This window comes from Montipora capricornis, chromosome 8 (assembly GCF_036669925.1).
Source record: "Montipora capricornis isolate CH-2021 chromosome 8, ASM3666992v2, whole genome shotgun sequence".
In the NCBI taxonomy this organism is placed as follows: domain Eukaryota; kingdom Metazoa; phylum Cnidaria; class Anthozoa; order Scleractinia; family Acroporidae; genus Montipora; species Montipora capricornis.
This window is the reverse complement of record NC_090890.1, coordinates 42,739,865-42,754,864: the sequence shown is the minus strand read 5'-3', so window position 1 is coordinate 42,754,864 and position 15,000 is coordinate 42,739,865. Positions and strand designations below refer to the sequence as shown.

At 37.2% G+C, this 15,000-nt stretch overlaps 2 protein-coding genes across 2 annotated transcripts in view; both read right to left on the bottom strand.

Annotated features, from left to right (window-relative positions):
* The window catches only part of LOC138060671 (uncharacterized), a 3,793-nt gene extending 2,848 nt beyond the window's left edge, over window positions 1–945 (bottom strand). The window contains exons 1-3 of the mRNA XM_068906508.1: window positions 769–945; window positions 388–602; window positions 154–259 (exon numbers count right to left, since the gene is read on the bottom strand). Of these exons, the coding sequence (XP_068762609.1) occupies window positions 154–259; window positions 388–602; window positions 769–892 (445 nt within the window). The 5' untranslated portion in view covers window positions 893–945. The remainder of the gene's footprint in view (window positions 1–153; window positions 260–387; window positions 603–768) is intronic.
* A 3,321-nt stretch (window positions 946–4,266) lies between these two features.
* LOC138059412 (retinoschisin-like) overlaps window positions 4,267–15,000 on the bottom strand; it is a 143,100-nt gene continuing 132,366 nt past the window's right edge. Inside the window, exons 3-6 of the mRNA XM_068905011.1 lie at window positions 14,033–14,174; window positions 13,739–13,879; window positions 8,155–8,395; window positions 4,267–7,788 (exon numbers count right to left, since the gene is read on the bottom strand). Coding sequence (XP_068761112.1) covers window positions 7,752–7,788; window positions 8,155–8,395; window positions 13,739–13,879; window positions 14,033–14,174 — 561 coding nt within the window. The 3' untranslated portion in view covers window positions 4,267–7,751. The remainder of the gene's footprint in view (window positions 7,789–8,154; window positions 8,396–13,738; window positions 13,880–14,032; window positions 14,175–15,000) is intronic.

The window sequence follows — 15,000 nt, the reverse complement described above, 5'->3', positions numbered from 1 at the left end:
AAATGGCACCTAGCAAGCCCTGCTATCAATCTTTTGTTTGTTGTGTCTCATAGTTAGGACAAAGAGTGACCATACCATACCAGGGTCCCTCTCTCTCGCCTTAGGGGTCCGGAAAAGAGAAACTCTAGGTTTGATGTTTCCTGTTCTACCTACCGGTTTGACAGTTGCTCCCCTTATATCCAGGTTTACATGTACAGAGATTTTCACGTGAACTCCAAGTTTTGCCCTGCAGGTTACACATAAACATGGCGTTGGTGACCTGGCGAAGAAACAAACAAAAATCAAATAACAGTTTGAAGTATCTTCAAATCTCTTGGAGACCCGTAAAGGCGTTTTTAGTTCTTTCCCCTCTTTAGTCCTTACGGAATCTGAATAAATGGTACCAACCTGTAATGGCTCATAGTAAATCCAGTCTTCACTTTTCTTGTAGTTTTCAGGCTTGGACTTCTTCGTTTCCCCATTTAACCGACAATCTCGAATGTTGTGAGCTTTTGCGATCAAGCAGTTATATGATTGGCACCTGTCGTGTCTCAAACAACGCAAACCGCATGTAAGGTCGCTCCCCACACAAGAACCAATCACGTCACCCGATAGAGCGTAACCTCAAAAAGTAGATAAAACAAGTAAACATAAGAAAAGTTGCCTTCCTTCAGTCAGAAACATTTCAAATCCAAGGAAAATAGCCAAGCACACCGAAATGGTTACAGGTGAGAAAAAATACGTTTATCCACGGACAAAAACACAAAAACTGTTCAAATGCTTACTAACCTTTGCGCCCTTCAAAAAAGCTGGATCTCTGGGATTCAGGGCTTGTCACAACATACGACAAGAGCAGAGTCGCTGTTAATAAGTGCATGATGCGGCGCTGTACGCCATTTGTTGTCTTAATCATGATCGGCCGTCTTTCGTGGGCTTCTCTCAGTTATGGCACCGAGGGTTTTTTGGAGGCTATTTGCAAAATTAACTTTTCTGTCGATAGGATCGAGACAACGAGAAAATTAATTAGTCTGACCCATATTACTGTAGATGTAAATATTTCTGACGATTTGAATATAGCAAATTCTTTCCTAAAAGCTTAATGGAAAAAAAGACACCCGCTCTTACTTGCAATGAGACGCAATACAGTTTTATATCCCTACCTTACACAAAAGCCGAAAACAGACGGATTATTTGCATAAACCTTTATGCAGAGGGCGGAAAGTCGTCAAGGCGTTGTCAAAAGGTACTAGCAAAATAATCGTAAGCACAAAAATTGTTATGATTACAAGTTGGGTTTTCAACACATGACAGGTTTATATAAATGATTATTGTAATAACCGGGACACATTATGTTCAACCAAGTCCAACTAGTTGTTCCACCTGTCTTCAAAGTTGAGCACCTTTCTCTTTATTGAACTCATCCAAAAGGTTTTTAATTAATCACTCCTTTATTCAAAGACTATGAAAGACACTAGCCTTGTCACTTTGTGACTTTTTTCTCGTTAGAACTGAATGTTTAATATGGTTCTCTTATCGCCCGGTAGAATCAGTCAACAAAGACATCAGTTAAAATTGAAAAATTTACATTGCAATATTCTTCTTCTTCTTTGTTTAAGTTCTCAGGAACCTATCCGGGAAGTTGATCTGAGGGTACTGAAATCAGACAAGGAAATAAAAACTCGCAGACGTCGGTATGCTCACGTTTACTTCAAATTGATATTTGTCTATTTTCTGCGTAAGCGTTGCAATTTTTCAGAGGAATGGATAGAGTTTCTTGATGCACCTGCAGGACTATTGTTTTTTCCCCATTATAACAGAGTTCTATCAGGACTTTAATGGAGGAGAGATAAGTGCTCAAAAAGGATAACTTAATCCGGTTAAAATTCTTCTCGGGTATAAGCCGCTCCGTTTATATACCATCCAAAACCCTGTATATATATACTAGTTAAAAGGCTCTTGAGTACACCAAGAAAATACAAGCGACTCGTGGGATATTCCACGGTATATCACTCGAAAACATTGCATAACTATGTTATACCACGCTATAGAAAACACAGTGGCCAGCAAGGCACGATGGGAAGGTTGGTTGGACTACTAACGAATATACAACGGCTTTCCTGCATTCTGATTGGCTGTATTTTATATGGCATGGTATAAAAAGATATAAGCCAACGGATAATGTACCGTACTTACGTGATTACGACGGAAGCCACAGCAAGCTTAAGTTAAACTCCGCTTCTTAAACAGATCTCAGGAAAAATACAACACAAATAGCGGTGATTAACATAGTGCATGACGCAAAGCATTTTTATAAACTTGACTTTTCGTTTGCTACAGCAAACATTTATCTGGCTTCTCCGTGTTCTCAATTAAGCTTCGATGACCGGCGAACTTACTAGGCCCAGGTTTTATAGAAGATAAATTTATTTGAGAGATATGGGGATGAATAATCAATCAATAAGGGGACAATTGCTTTACATTTTACGGACAATAAAATGGGCAGTTCCCTTTCCACATGTAAACTATACCATAACGTTTGCCTTTCACCAGTTAAATCCCAAGCCCTACCTTGTTGGACCTCCTGAACATCATTCTTGCCGCCATTTTGATTGACGTTCAAAAGCTATGCTTACCAAAGGTTATGTGTCGGTAGGTGAAACAACACTTGACCGTGAGTACGAGTTTTTGGGTCTGAATTGATCTCGTAGGCAAAATTTCATCAATAATTAGGTAATAAGGAGCTTAAGCACGCAACGTTTTTGAACACCGACGCCAACCGGAAGTGATCTGTTTTCCTGTTTACTTTGTCTTCACACTACCACGTTTGTATTGTTAAGTATGTTTCACCAGTAGAGACGACAAGATTGAAAATCTCGGAAAGACCGCTGTTCAGGCATGGGAAATGTTCACTTCCGGTTCGCGTCCTCGGCTCAAGAAAGTCACGTGCTTCAGCGCTCTAATGCAAACCAAAAACACGGTGAATCATGGTGACCCTAGCCTGCGAGCAAGCTCTCTTTCGGGGTGGGCGGGCGGGCGAGGGTGGGTGAATCATGGTGACCCTAGCCTGCGAGCAAGCTCTCTTTCGGGGTGGGTGGGCGCCCGCCCACCCACCCCGAAAGAGAGCTTGCTCGCAGGCTATGGTGACCCCCAATGGACCTTTGTCACCCGGCGTCCATGCTGGTCAAACACAATAGAGTTCGTACCCGAAGCCTCTAGTTGATTCACACTTGGGAGCGAGTTCAGGGGATGCTGAACAAAAGTTTTCAATCCCTCGGGACTTAAGATTGTCGCCACGGACGATTTTTATCCAAAAGTAACTTTTTTAGAATTCAAGGACACGGGACCCTGGCCACTCCAAGGCAGGAAGTCCGCAAATCACGGGCTTCCGGCTCGTCTACTCTCGCTCAGAAATTTGAAACAACAGTGGTTGTCAACGGTTACAAAAGTGGATCTTTCACTACGACTGCACATAAATTGGAAGAGGCCAGAGTCCGTGTTCTTGCATTCTCGTCACCAGAGCCTTGGATAGACCCAAGGCTCTGGGAAACTTTATGCAGGAGAACATGTGCCGTAGGGTTCTCATAGCCAAGAATTGGCTATTTGAACCTTACGGCGCCAGCTCACCCCTCGTGCTAGAATGAATGCACCACTGTTCTTCACGAAAACCAATGAGAAGACACTTTTTTTCAGGGTTCCCTTGAGCTCTTCTCTCCCTCAGTCAAGAGAAGAGCTCAGGGGTCGAGATTGGTGTTCTTGGTGCTGACCGAAACAAAAGCGGACTTAAGAGACGAGATTGGGCAAGGGGCTATCCATTCTCGTCACCAGAGCCTCGGATCTTATATCTGCGCATGACCCCGAGAACATGCGCCGTGGCCCGGGTTATGGAGCCTTTTCACTCACGTGACCAGCAACCATTTTGGGTTACTGAAACAAAAGAATGTATTTGCATAAAAATAGAGTTCATTCCCCGGAGGATTAGTTTGGTTCATCATTATGGCCGCCATTTCTTTGTTTTCGAACACCAACATGGCCGCCGTAACATCATGACGCTCTGTAGCCAAAAATTGGCTACTTGAACCATTATAACGCCTGCTCACTCCTCGGGCTAACATGAATGCACCAATCAGAGACGTCTCTCATTGTTCTTTACAAAAACCAACGAGAAGACACTTTGTTTCTGGGTCTTCTCTCCCTCAATCATGCGCAAAAGAGAAGAGAGAGCTCTGGGGTCGAGATTGGGGGCTATCTTCCAAGAACTCACTTATTTGAAAAAAAGTAAGAGTCGTCTGCGTGATTCAATACTTTTATTAACCTCTAAATATCGCTTTGTCAACAGACAAATCATAAATACTGGTAGCCATTTTTGCACATGTCATTCTTTAACAGTGTGCTAAATGAGTATTCAAGGTTTTAATATTCCACCCCTTCGTGGAACAGTGTAAAAGTTAAATTTTTAAATAGAACCTTCTCTAATTAACAATTAATCACCCAGAGGTGAATATCGGTGAATAAAAACCGAGACGAAGTCGAGGTTTTTAAATTCCCCGATATACACAGAGCCTCAGGTAAATAATAATGTTTTAGTATAATTACATAGGTGATCATTTGAAACAATTAATTTCTTAGTTGGTCACCTCGACAAAACAGCCGGTTTGAAAAAATTCGCTTGGGTGTTTATTGCGTAATAATCACCTCATGTGCAACGAATCAGCGCAGAGAATTTCAATAATCACCTACGCAATTACATCAAAATCAAAATAACCACAATTAAAAAAAAAAACCTTTGAACATGTTCCCACTGAATCAGTGTACAAAGATTCCATCTTAGAGTTTCTTAACAGTTCAGAAACAGAATAATCGATTACACGGAACAGCAGTAAATTTAAATTTTACCTAGACTTGAACTGAATAAAAAAATACCACAAGAGTCAAGACTTCTGCTAAGAAGCGGAACTGGAAATCAACGATTAACAATTGATTTGCTTTTAATCAGCAACATCAATGTAATACAATATTCGCACATGTCCTCTCTGGACCATTGCACAAACATCCACGAGGAAACAAACAAAGATAAATTAAAAGCTCCCCAAGTCTGCTTCTGTTATTCTTTAACATGCTACCACAGATTTTCTTTACTCTGCAAACAGTAGCTGTGATCTTTCCTTGTTTCTTTATTTACCAGAACCTATTGCGACTATGCAAGCAGAACAGCCTCTACTTAACTCTCCTAAACATTTTAAGTGGAAGTTCACCTCTGCATGATTGGCTGAAACTGATCACGTGTCGTGATACAGTTTACTGGTTAAGATTAAATTGCACCAAACGCCACATTTATGTCCCTTGGATCAAAATCTGCTCAGCTTTTAAATCGATGCCAAAACGAGTATTAATTGGAATAAGTAGTTGACTTTCTTCGACAAAACCCTCGATAAAATGCCGCCAGTTTGTTTCCTACACTAGTGACACAAAAATTTGAAAACAAGAATGCAAAGCAGTTTGTAAGGACGAATATAGAAGAGACCCATATCTTCTTTCACTATCTCGGTTGGGCGTCAAGCAACCGCCAGTTTTTCTATTTTTAAAATTTTGTGCCGGTGATAACAGCGAAATGTGATTTCTTACGATAGACAGATTTGAAAGATCTTTCTTAACCATGAAAAACATTTGAAGTTTGATGCACCTATCTTTTTGTTGAAAGCACATCTACAACTGGTTCTTTATAATTCAATTATGAAATTATAGTTTTTTTAAAAATCTTATACAAATTGTTTTCACACACCCTCTCTAGGATGGTCGAAAAGTAAAACTGAAAAAAAAAGCCGTTGAAGTAGTTAGAATACTATCTTCATTTAAATCATATGTACATAGTCTCTCTGGAATAGTGTACAAAATATATTACTTCCTTTAGGATGCTATCCTAATTAAATAAATCATATGTACATAGTCTCTCTGGAATAGTGTACAAAATAAATTACTTCCTTTAGGATGCTATCCTTATTATTTTAATCATATGTACATAGTCTCTCTGGAAAAGTGTACAAAATATATTACTTCATTAAATTATTTGTTTTAGAATTAAGATTTCGTTTGTTATTTTTAAATCTTATTTGTACATGAACTCCCTGGGTTAGTGTACAAAAGCTAAAAAGGCGAACACAACATAAGCTGATGATTCGATTATCAATGCAATTATAAACGTTTGACTGTCCATAAACTCTTTGGCTTAGTGCACAAAAATACTTGAAAAAAAAAGTTAACAATATTGTAACTATTGAAAAACAACCTATCGCTAAATACACTGAATCTAAGTCAGTTGATCCCTTTTCTTTGTTGCAAATTGTTTGTGTGAAGAGTAAAATTTGATGTTCCACTTTAATGTGGACATGGAGCAAAACCCCCATATGGAAATGTGTTTATAATATGATGAGAACTGATGATGACAATGAAAAAAAGATAAACGATACTGAAAGACAGCTCTTGAAGCAAAATTCCGATCCCACAATTAAGGTATTCTTTGAGAATACTGAAATGTTGTGCATTGCATGTCCACTCTGGAACAGTGTACAATAATACAAACAGCATGGATACCATGCATCAAATTATTCTTTATGGATTAATTTAACAGAATTTAACTTCATTAAGAATTTGTTTGATTATAGGTTATTGTTAACAATCAAGGCCTTTTGGCTGTGGCTAGGAAGGAGTGACAATTCCTTACATCAATGGAAGAAAACGAAAATTCTCCAAATGGTGATAAGAGCTATTCACTGAAGTGGAGGTGGCTAAGTGGGGGATATTTACAGAGCCACAGAGCAACCAACACTGAGGTGAATAGTTGCTATCCACCGTTTTGGTGTATACTAATGATGATTAATTGAGGTATAATTATGTTAACTTATGCATTGCTAACGCTAAGTAACGTCAAACAAGCCGTTAATAAATGATTGTTTAGTTACCGGTAAGCTAATTAAAGAAAAGTTGTTCACTCAATATGATTACTGTAAAATAACATATTCTACAATTAACTACAGTATCCAAAGCACAACATAATTTTCATTTACCTATGCATGTCTACTCTGAAACAGTGCCACTGAGACAGTGTCTACTCTGAGACAGTCCAAACTAAAACATTCTTCCAAACTAAAACATTCTTCCCTCAATAACAAATTTACATATTCTACAATTAACAACAGTATCAACAGCACAACACAATTTGTGGTGGCACCGGCTGAAAATAGAAAATTTGTTTATCATTTACGGAGTGAAGGCAAACAGAAATGATGTGTCTAGAACCTGAATTCCCACCTAAATAGCATTATAGTTCATGTGTTGCCTTTGCTAATAGGTAATTTACCTTATTTAACTTGGATATAGAATACAAATTAACTTTCTTACATCACAAACATTAATGCGAGTCATGCTAAATTATCAGGAGATCTATGCAGGCATTTACCAAGGCTCACATAGGGCTTGCTGCTGTAACCACCCATACAGATCTCCCAGAGGATGAATTAAATGGAAAAGTGACCTATTCATTTATAGAATTGACCTGGCTAAACACTAACTTTGACATTCTTTCAACTGGCTTCGAAATGAAAGTACGCAAAATTACCAGGAAAAAAAGTGAAAAGGAGAGAGAAAAATGAGTGGGATCCATGTTTATAAAGCTACAAAATTAATTTTATTACTTTGATGTCTTGTTACTCTTGGTGGCTTTGCTCCCTCAGTGTAAACAAAACATTCCAGCTCAAGACATTGTGGATGTAGCTGCTTTACAATAACTGTTCTTTTACTTCTGTGCTTGAATATCTACATCAAATGAAAAATGAATAAATAGAGAATAAATCCACTTAAGTCTTCAAACATCTCTATGGCTGCCTCACTTGATTGTAGCCAGCATATTCTGTAATTACACTGGAAAAATGCAATTGAGTGGCTTTTGTTTTTGACAAAAGTTCTTCAACACCATAAAGATTATATTCATGCCAATAAAGTTCATAGCCATTTTATAGAATTAGGGTTTGGAGACTGATAGTTGTCACAGATGCATCCTCACTTTCAGACATCTGCCCAGCTCAACCATGTTCAAATACCTTTCTTCCAACATCATCTATTGGTGATGAGTTTAACCTTAAAATGTACTATTTAAATGGCAGCTACATTGTATCAACTTACTGTTTTCTCCGGCGAAGGTAAAATAACAAAAGTAACATAAAACAGACTACCACACCAACACCCACGATAACCAGGACTATATTCCTTGTACTGTAGAGTCTTGTATTGGAATCATCCAAGTCCACCTGTGCAGCTACATTTATTACAGCTGCAGTAGCATTGGCAATATGTCTTGCAGAGGCAGTGGTTTCTGACACTTTTGGTGTGGTTATCGGAAATGTGGTACTATGAACTGGTGCACCTGAAATTAGCATCACAGATTAAGTAAAAAGGACCACACTATAATCATGATGGATCAATAATACAATTACAGTAACTCCCAGGTGGAAATATTATTAAGATCTTGAAAGATGGGTGTTAACTAAAGATAAGATCTTAGTAAGACCTTGTTTAAATTTTATTTTTAAAAGATGAGCGAGCCAAATTGTTTCTTGTTTATAATACTTTGGTTCAGGAGTGTGTGGAATGTCTGAAAAACAAAATCACGAAAGAGAAAAAAAAAAAGGAACATCCTACTGAAACAGCTTTAAGATGAACAGTTTTTTTCCCTATGTTCAAAAATAGACTCCATTAATTTTGATAATTGGTGACCAATGCAGTCTACACTTCAAATTTACACAATTTCACCTACTATTTTACAAGCACATTTCCATACTATCACCCAAGTTGGAAGTATTGGAAATTTCTGGGAGTCAAGCTTGGGATTAGTCTATGGTTATTAAAATACTCTAGAAATTGCTCAAACAGATCTTGGACAGGCCACAGACAACAAAACAGGAAATATGAAGCCATGCTTTACATTATTTTATGAAGAAAGCTTTTATTTCACCATAATATGAAGATTGAAAATCAAGAAATTTTGTGAATATATTACCTCAATTTGTGTGCTAAATCACAATGATACATGTAAAGCCTTTAAATAAAGTAAACACCCACATATAAGACCCTAGATTTTTCTAAGTTAGGCTTAATAAAACTGGTATTTGCGGTAGTTTTAGGCAATCTAGGTTCTTATTTCCACAAAAGATATGTCCTCTACAATGGATATGGTATGACTGAATTCCTCTGATGAGGATGCTGATACCTTTATATTTCAAAATCATGAAAAATAAGTTTTGAACTAGATCTGTGAAATTAAAGTGCAATTTGTTCCAGTTGCCTGAAATTTCAAGGTCATTTCCTAAAATAGGAACCAGTTTAATTTTTTAGGCTATCCTGGTTCTTATGTACGGGGGGTCTAAAATGAAATTTTTAGCCAAACAGGTTCTTAAATTTCAGGTTCTTACGTGCAGGTGTCTACTGTAGTTAAGCTTCCTGAAAATGTTGAATACATAATGAAATAAGAGATTAAATATTTCACACTACAAGACAGCAACGAAGAGACTATTTTCACCTTTCAAAAAAGGTTTAAAAAACAGTGAGTCCGCCATGAATCTTGTTCAACTTCCATTTTTCAATCAATTCAAATCAGCCATCTTCAATAACAGGTGAGAAACTGAGAACAAATGAACTGCCTTATTCTCTGGTCAGCAGTCACCAGAAGAGGAAATTGGGCGGTTCATGCGATGATTTAATCTTGTACATGTACATTTGTATGAAAGCAACTTTTGGTTGTTTTAGGCGAGGAAAGCGCTGATCCAAAACAAGAAAATGTTGGTAACGATTCCTTTACAAGAGGTACAGACTGTAAGCTGTAACTATGAGAATATACACTCAGTTTATTTTGAATCTGGACATAGTTAGTAGAGGATCTATGATCTGGACTGTCTCTAAAATTTACGATTTAGCATTCAAGTGTTTTCACACATTCAAGTTGACAAATCTTTTTTCTTGCATGTTTTAATCACCCAGTAGATAAATTACTAAACTTTCAGCTTGATAATAAAAATGTTTTAAAAGTAAATTACGATCGGAGAATGCTTCCATAGCGTGCAAGATTAAGAGCTCTCTCATACTGTCCTTTTTGATTAAAATGCTGCCCATAACTATGGTGCTCAACATGTAAATCATGCTTTTCTTTTATAAATTTGTACTTTAGCTTCCAGAATTCAACTAAATTCTGCAAGCAAGAAATACTTTTTCTTACTTTCCCAGACATGTATCCAGCTTTTGCAAATTTGGGGTCTTCTGGACCCCTTCTTCAAAAAATTGGGGCTCCATTGCAAAGTTTTGGAGGTCCAGCTTATTTCGCCGCTGGATTCTCTGTCATTTTGCTCACGATAAACAACCAATGCTTTAGATTCGCCTGGAAAGCATGCAACAAACTGAACTTTGACTGAAATGTTAAATTATCATTGGCACATCGAAAGTGTCGCCGATTGTCTTGCGTAAAAAACAGCTCAGGTAATGTCACGTAACATGTGGGAATTAAACAAACCTTCCTCAAGCTGGACATATAAATTGTTGACAAAATGAAACCATTCGACTACAAAATCCGAAAAAAACAGCTTACATGTACCTTGAATATCCTAAACCAGAATCTTTAATATCAATTATTGTAAGTGTACAATACAATACAATAACTTTATTTAAAAAGAAGAACTGAGTATCAATTAACTCAAGAATGTATTAAAAGTCGGAAGCTAATTGAGTTAAAATAATATTCTTTTATTCAACACAAGGAAAAGTTTCAGTTTAATCCAAAACATCATTTCAATATACCATAATTATACTGTTTTTAGCTCAATGCTTAACAGTTTCAACTTACATGTAAAAACTGTTGCCTGCAACCAATCAAAGTTTCGATGGTGACAAAGCTCAGCTGCATAGTTCAGTTGACCAATTTGGTGAAGTGCAATATCAGAAGAAATGGGGACTGATAAGGCAATCACTGAATCAGAAAGAAGTGTTTACAAAATATAAAAGATGTAAATAAAACTAGTTTACCTAAATGGTAGAAATGCTGCCATTAGGGGAAGCTTAAGGGAAATGTTCAATTACCCTTGTGGTAATTTAACAGCAATTCACAAGTTTCCAGTTCAGTGACGTGTTTCATTTCAAAAATGCAGTATTTTGAATTTCTAATTTGTCACCTTGCGTAACGCCATGATACTAAGTGATACAAAGCTATTTTGGTTGGGAAAAAAAAGTCTATACCTATAAATCTAAGAAGCTGGGGCCTTTCAAGTAGATTAGGAGATTTGTTCATACACATGTATCTTATCTCATGAGTGAAAAGTAAGTGAATTCCAAAGTGAATTCCAGATGTTTTTGTTGATTACGGGCCGCCATATTGGTGGAATACATGGCGTCTATAACATAACTCAGAAACAATGTACCACACAGACCTGAGAATTGGAGAGGTGGTTAAAAACATTTTGCTTCCTACAATATTCCAAGTTCTTTTTGATTGAATGATCTTGAATTTACCGGTATTTTTCTGTTACGTGACACTGAAACTAACTATAGTTTGAGGATAAGAAAACAACAGGCTAAAATCTTCTGTGTAACAACATACTGCACATCTTAATTCCTCCATTTGTGCATAACCACAATTCCTTACGCCTTTGACCACAATCCCTTGCATTTCCTAGAAAAATGTGTTTTTCTCCCGATTAGAGAGCTGCCTTGTTTTTTCGCTTCAGGTTCACTCACTGCAGCAGGAATAATCTTAGAAATAGCTAAGAGAGCATATAAATTGAACTTGGCCTGAAAATGCAGCTTCTTGTGGTTGGACGTTTGTCCAATTTTATGCTAAAATCCAAACAATAGAAAGTAGAAAGTGGAACTTATCAACAAGAATTTAGATAAAATTCCACTTTGTTCTAAGATCACAGTACACTTTTCTTTCAAAAGAAGTGTCAATTACTGTACAGTGTAAGTGTGAACTTGAGAAAAGAGTCTGGACTTAATTAGCTGTAATATTTCAAGTCAAGTTCAAGATTAGTTAAAACAATGCTTGTTAGGGGTCCTGAAGCACTTAGTGCATTCAGTCTATTGCTTCCAAAATCTTTTTACAAAATTACATGTATTGTATCTGATCTTATGATATTGACAATATTGCATTTTTTTTTACAGTAAATCACTCCAATTAACTCAATCAAACATTAATTTTTCTTACAAAAGTACATGTAGTCAATTTGTGGTTATGCTGGGTGTTAAAGACAACCCTGTGATACATGTGTAGGTATGGAGAGCAATATTCCTCCAAATGGACACTTGCAAATGCTGCACATTTTCAATATTAAAAGTATTATGTAGTATTATTTTTTGGTACCATTTAGAGAAGTCAAAGGACACTTTAAATTAAGGTTATTGACAACAGCAAGACATATTTCTTTAATGCAAAGAAACTAGGAACAGATGGTTTCAGAGGTAGAAGACAAAGATAGAAAAAAAGTGCAGTGTCTTCATGTTTCCCTTTTGAAACTCGCTAATTATTGTAGGTCATAATTAAATCAGCGTATTCTTTGGCTAACACAAAAGAAAAGGGCCTTTACTAGCAGGGAGAAGTTTTTAGTCTGCATTTAGTGAATTTTGACCAAAAGTCTTACATGTATTACTCCATGACACTTAAGCGAAATTACTGCCAGGGCTTCTGTAAATGATATAAAAGTCATTGTAATTTGTTGTTACAATTATTTCATAAGTATGGTATGGGTATATCTAATAAACTGTTGGTGGAATCTTCTTTATCGTGTTTCCTTTAAATTCAGCTCTCACAAGTCTCACGTTTTGTGATTAGTATCAATTCATAATCTTATCACAATTATTAATTAAGAGTTTTGCTGACTCTTGCAAAAGTTTGAGGATGTTACTTTGCCTGGCTTCACAATGATCCAAGACAAGATTTTAGATTCTTCCAATGTTAATGCCAGGGGTTCTTCAACATGGAACCAGAAAGATCCTGTTAGATCTTGCTTAAAAAGAAGTTCCCGAGTAAAATTTTTTTCGGACATTTTCAAGGTCATGTCAGAAACTTCTAAGATTCTTTGCAAGCCCTTGCAATTTCCTTACTAAGGTTTCTCATCAGATCTTACCAAGATCTTGAAAGAAAATCGTAAGTATCTTGTAAGAATCTTATTTAAGGAATATGATAAGGAATACGATAAGAAATTTAATAAGAATCTTAATAAGATTTCCACCTGGGACTCAGGTAGCCCTTACTTTGACCAATTTCAGGCAAAAGTCATCTCTCAAACTACCATCTTTATAATATGAAACTTAACTGTTTTCTTGCTCAGTCTTGAGGAGAGAAATAGCTGCAAACTTCTTGACTTGAAACCTTTCCCTCTCACGATGCAGAGGGATTTATAGTACCACAGATTCATACAGGGTACATGTAATTGTACAAGTAATTTGGGGGTTTATGAGAAACACTTGACAGACCATTTGGCACCATGCATATACACTGTACCACAAAATTATTATGACACCAAGTGATAAAAATCAAAAGGCATTACTACAAAATATAAAAAAATAAATGCAGAGCAGAAAAGAAGCTAAGGCCTTTAGAGTTAGTCACTACCATGTTAAATTATTGGACATGGCCATTATGGAGAGGACTAGAGAGAAAAAGAAAAACACAGAGTAAAACACTGAGCATTATTAATAGTTTATCAACTGACTGGTGTTTCATCTTTACCTGTAGTACGAGGTAAATCAGTGATGGCATTCTTTGTATTTGAAGTTGTCCCTCTGGTGGTTGGTTTGAGATCTTTAGACGTTGAAGGACTAGTAACAGTTGGACTTGTTGGTGAATGTGTTGTGCTCAGAACAGTAGAAGCTACAAAAAGAAGTAATATTTAAAGAGAGTTTGACTGAATTAGACTGACTTCATTTGTTATTACAAGCACTTGACCACGTGCAATTTTTCATGGCTGTAATTAATTCAATCAAAAAGCGCAAGTTTTGATGGACAAGTGGCATATCAACTTACAGTTTGAGCAGCCATACAGCTCCATTCTCATACATATTCTGTAATTGTAGTTCAGAGGATAGATTCTGATGTATCTGGCAAATATCGCTGGAGTGAAAGTGCGCGTCACTACTGATTTGCCATCATGATTTCCACGCATCACCTGCAAGGTGATAAAGAAAATATTAATTTTATGAAAGAGTTTAACAGCATAACAGTGCTCAAATTTGGACAATGGCTAGTTAACACAAAAACATACATTAAGAATACATTTTCTTTGGGACAGTAAAGCAAGTACAGCAATGATGCAGCTCAACAAGGTCGAAGCAAAAGCATACTATGGCGTCTCTGGCTGCAGCTATCATCATCATCATTTATTTGCCTTTATGTGTATAACATATTTTAAAAAAGCATACAGCAGGTTGTTAGGCGAGGAGACCTCAGGAAACCACCAGGCTTATAGGAGAGGCCACCTCGACATCACAATATTAAACAAAAATAAGGGCTGCGAAGGAGTGCGGCAGGAACTAACTCAGAAACTATTTGCGATCCAGGTGTGACCAGGTGTGACCTATGGAGCTATGTGACCTATGCGGGTGTGACCGCGTGTGACCTATGCAGGTGTGACCTATGCGATCCAGGTGTGACCTTGGAGCACAGCTACAGCCAACTGGAATCAGCTGTGTGCTGGTTTTTACTGAGGGGGGAAAACCAGAAGACCCGGAGAAAAACCCTTGGAGCAGAGTAGAGAACCAACAAAGTTCTCAACCCACTTATGGCATCGGGTCCGGGAACCGAACCAGGGTCACACTGGTGGGAGGCGAGTGTTCTCACTCCTGCCCCATCCCTGCTCCCCTAAATGCCCTAATGTGGTCCAAAAAAAAAAAAAAGAATCAATCAAATTAAATGTTGCAATGCCAATGGCATCTTTTCCACACATTTTTTTTTACTTTTTGCCTGTTACGCTGTATGTACTAATGTCTCAAATC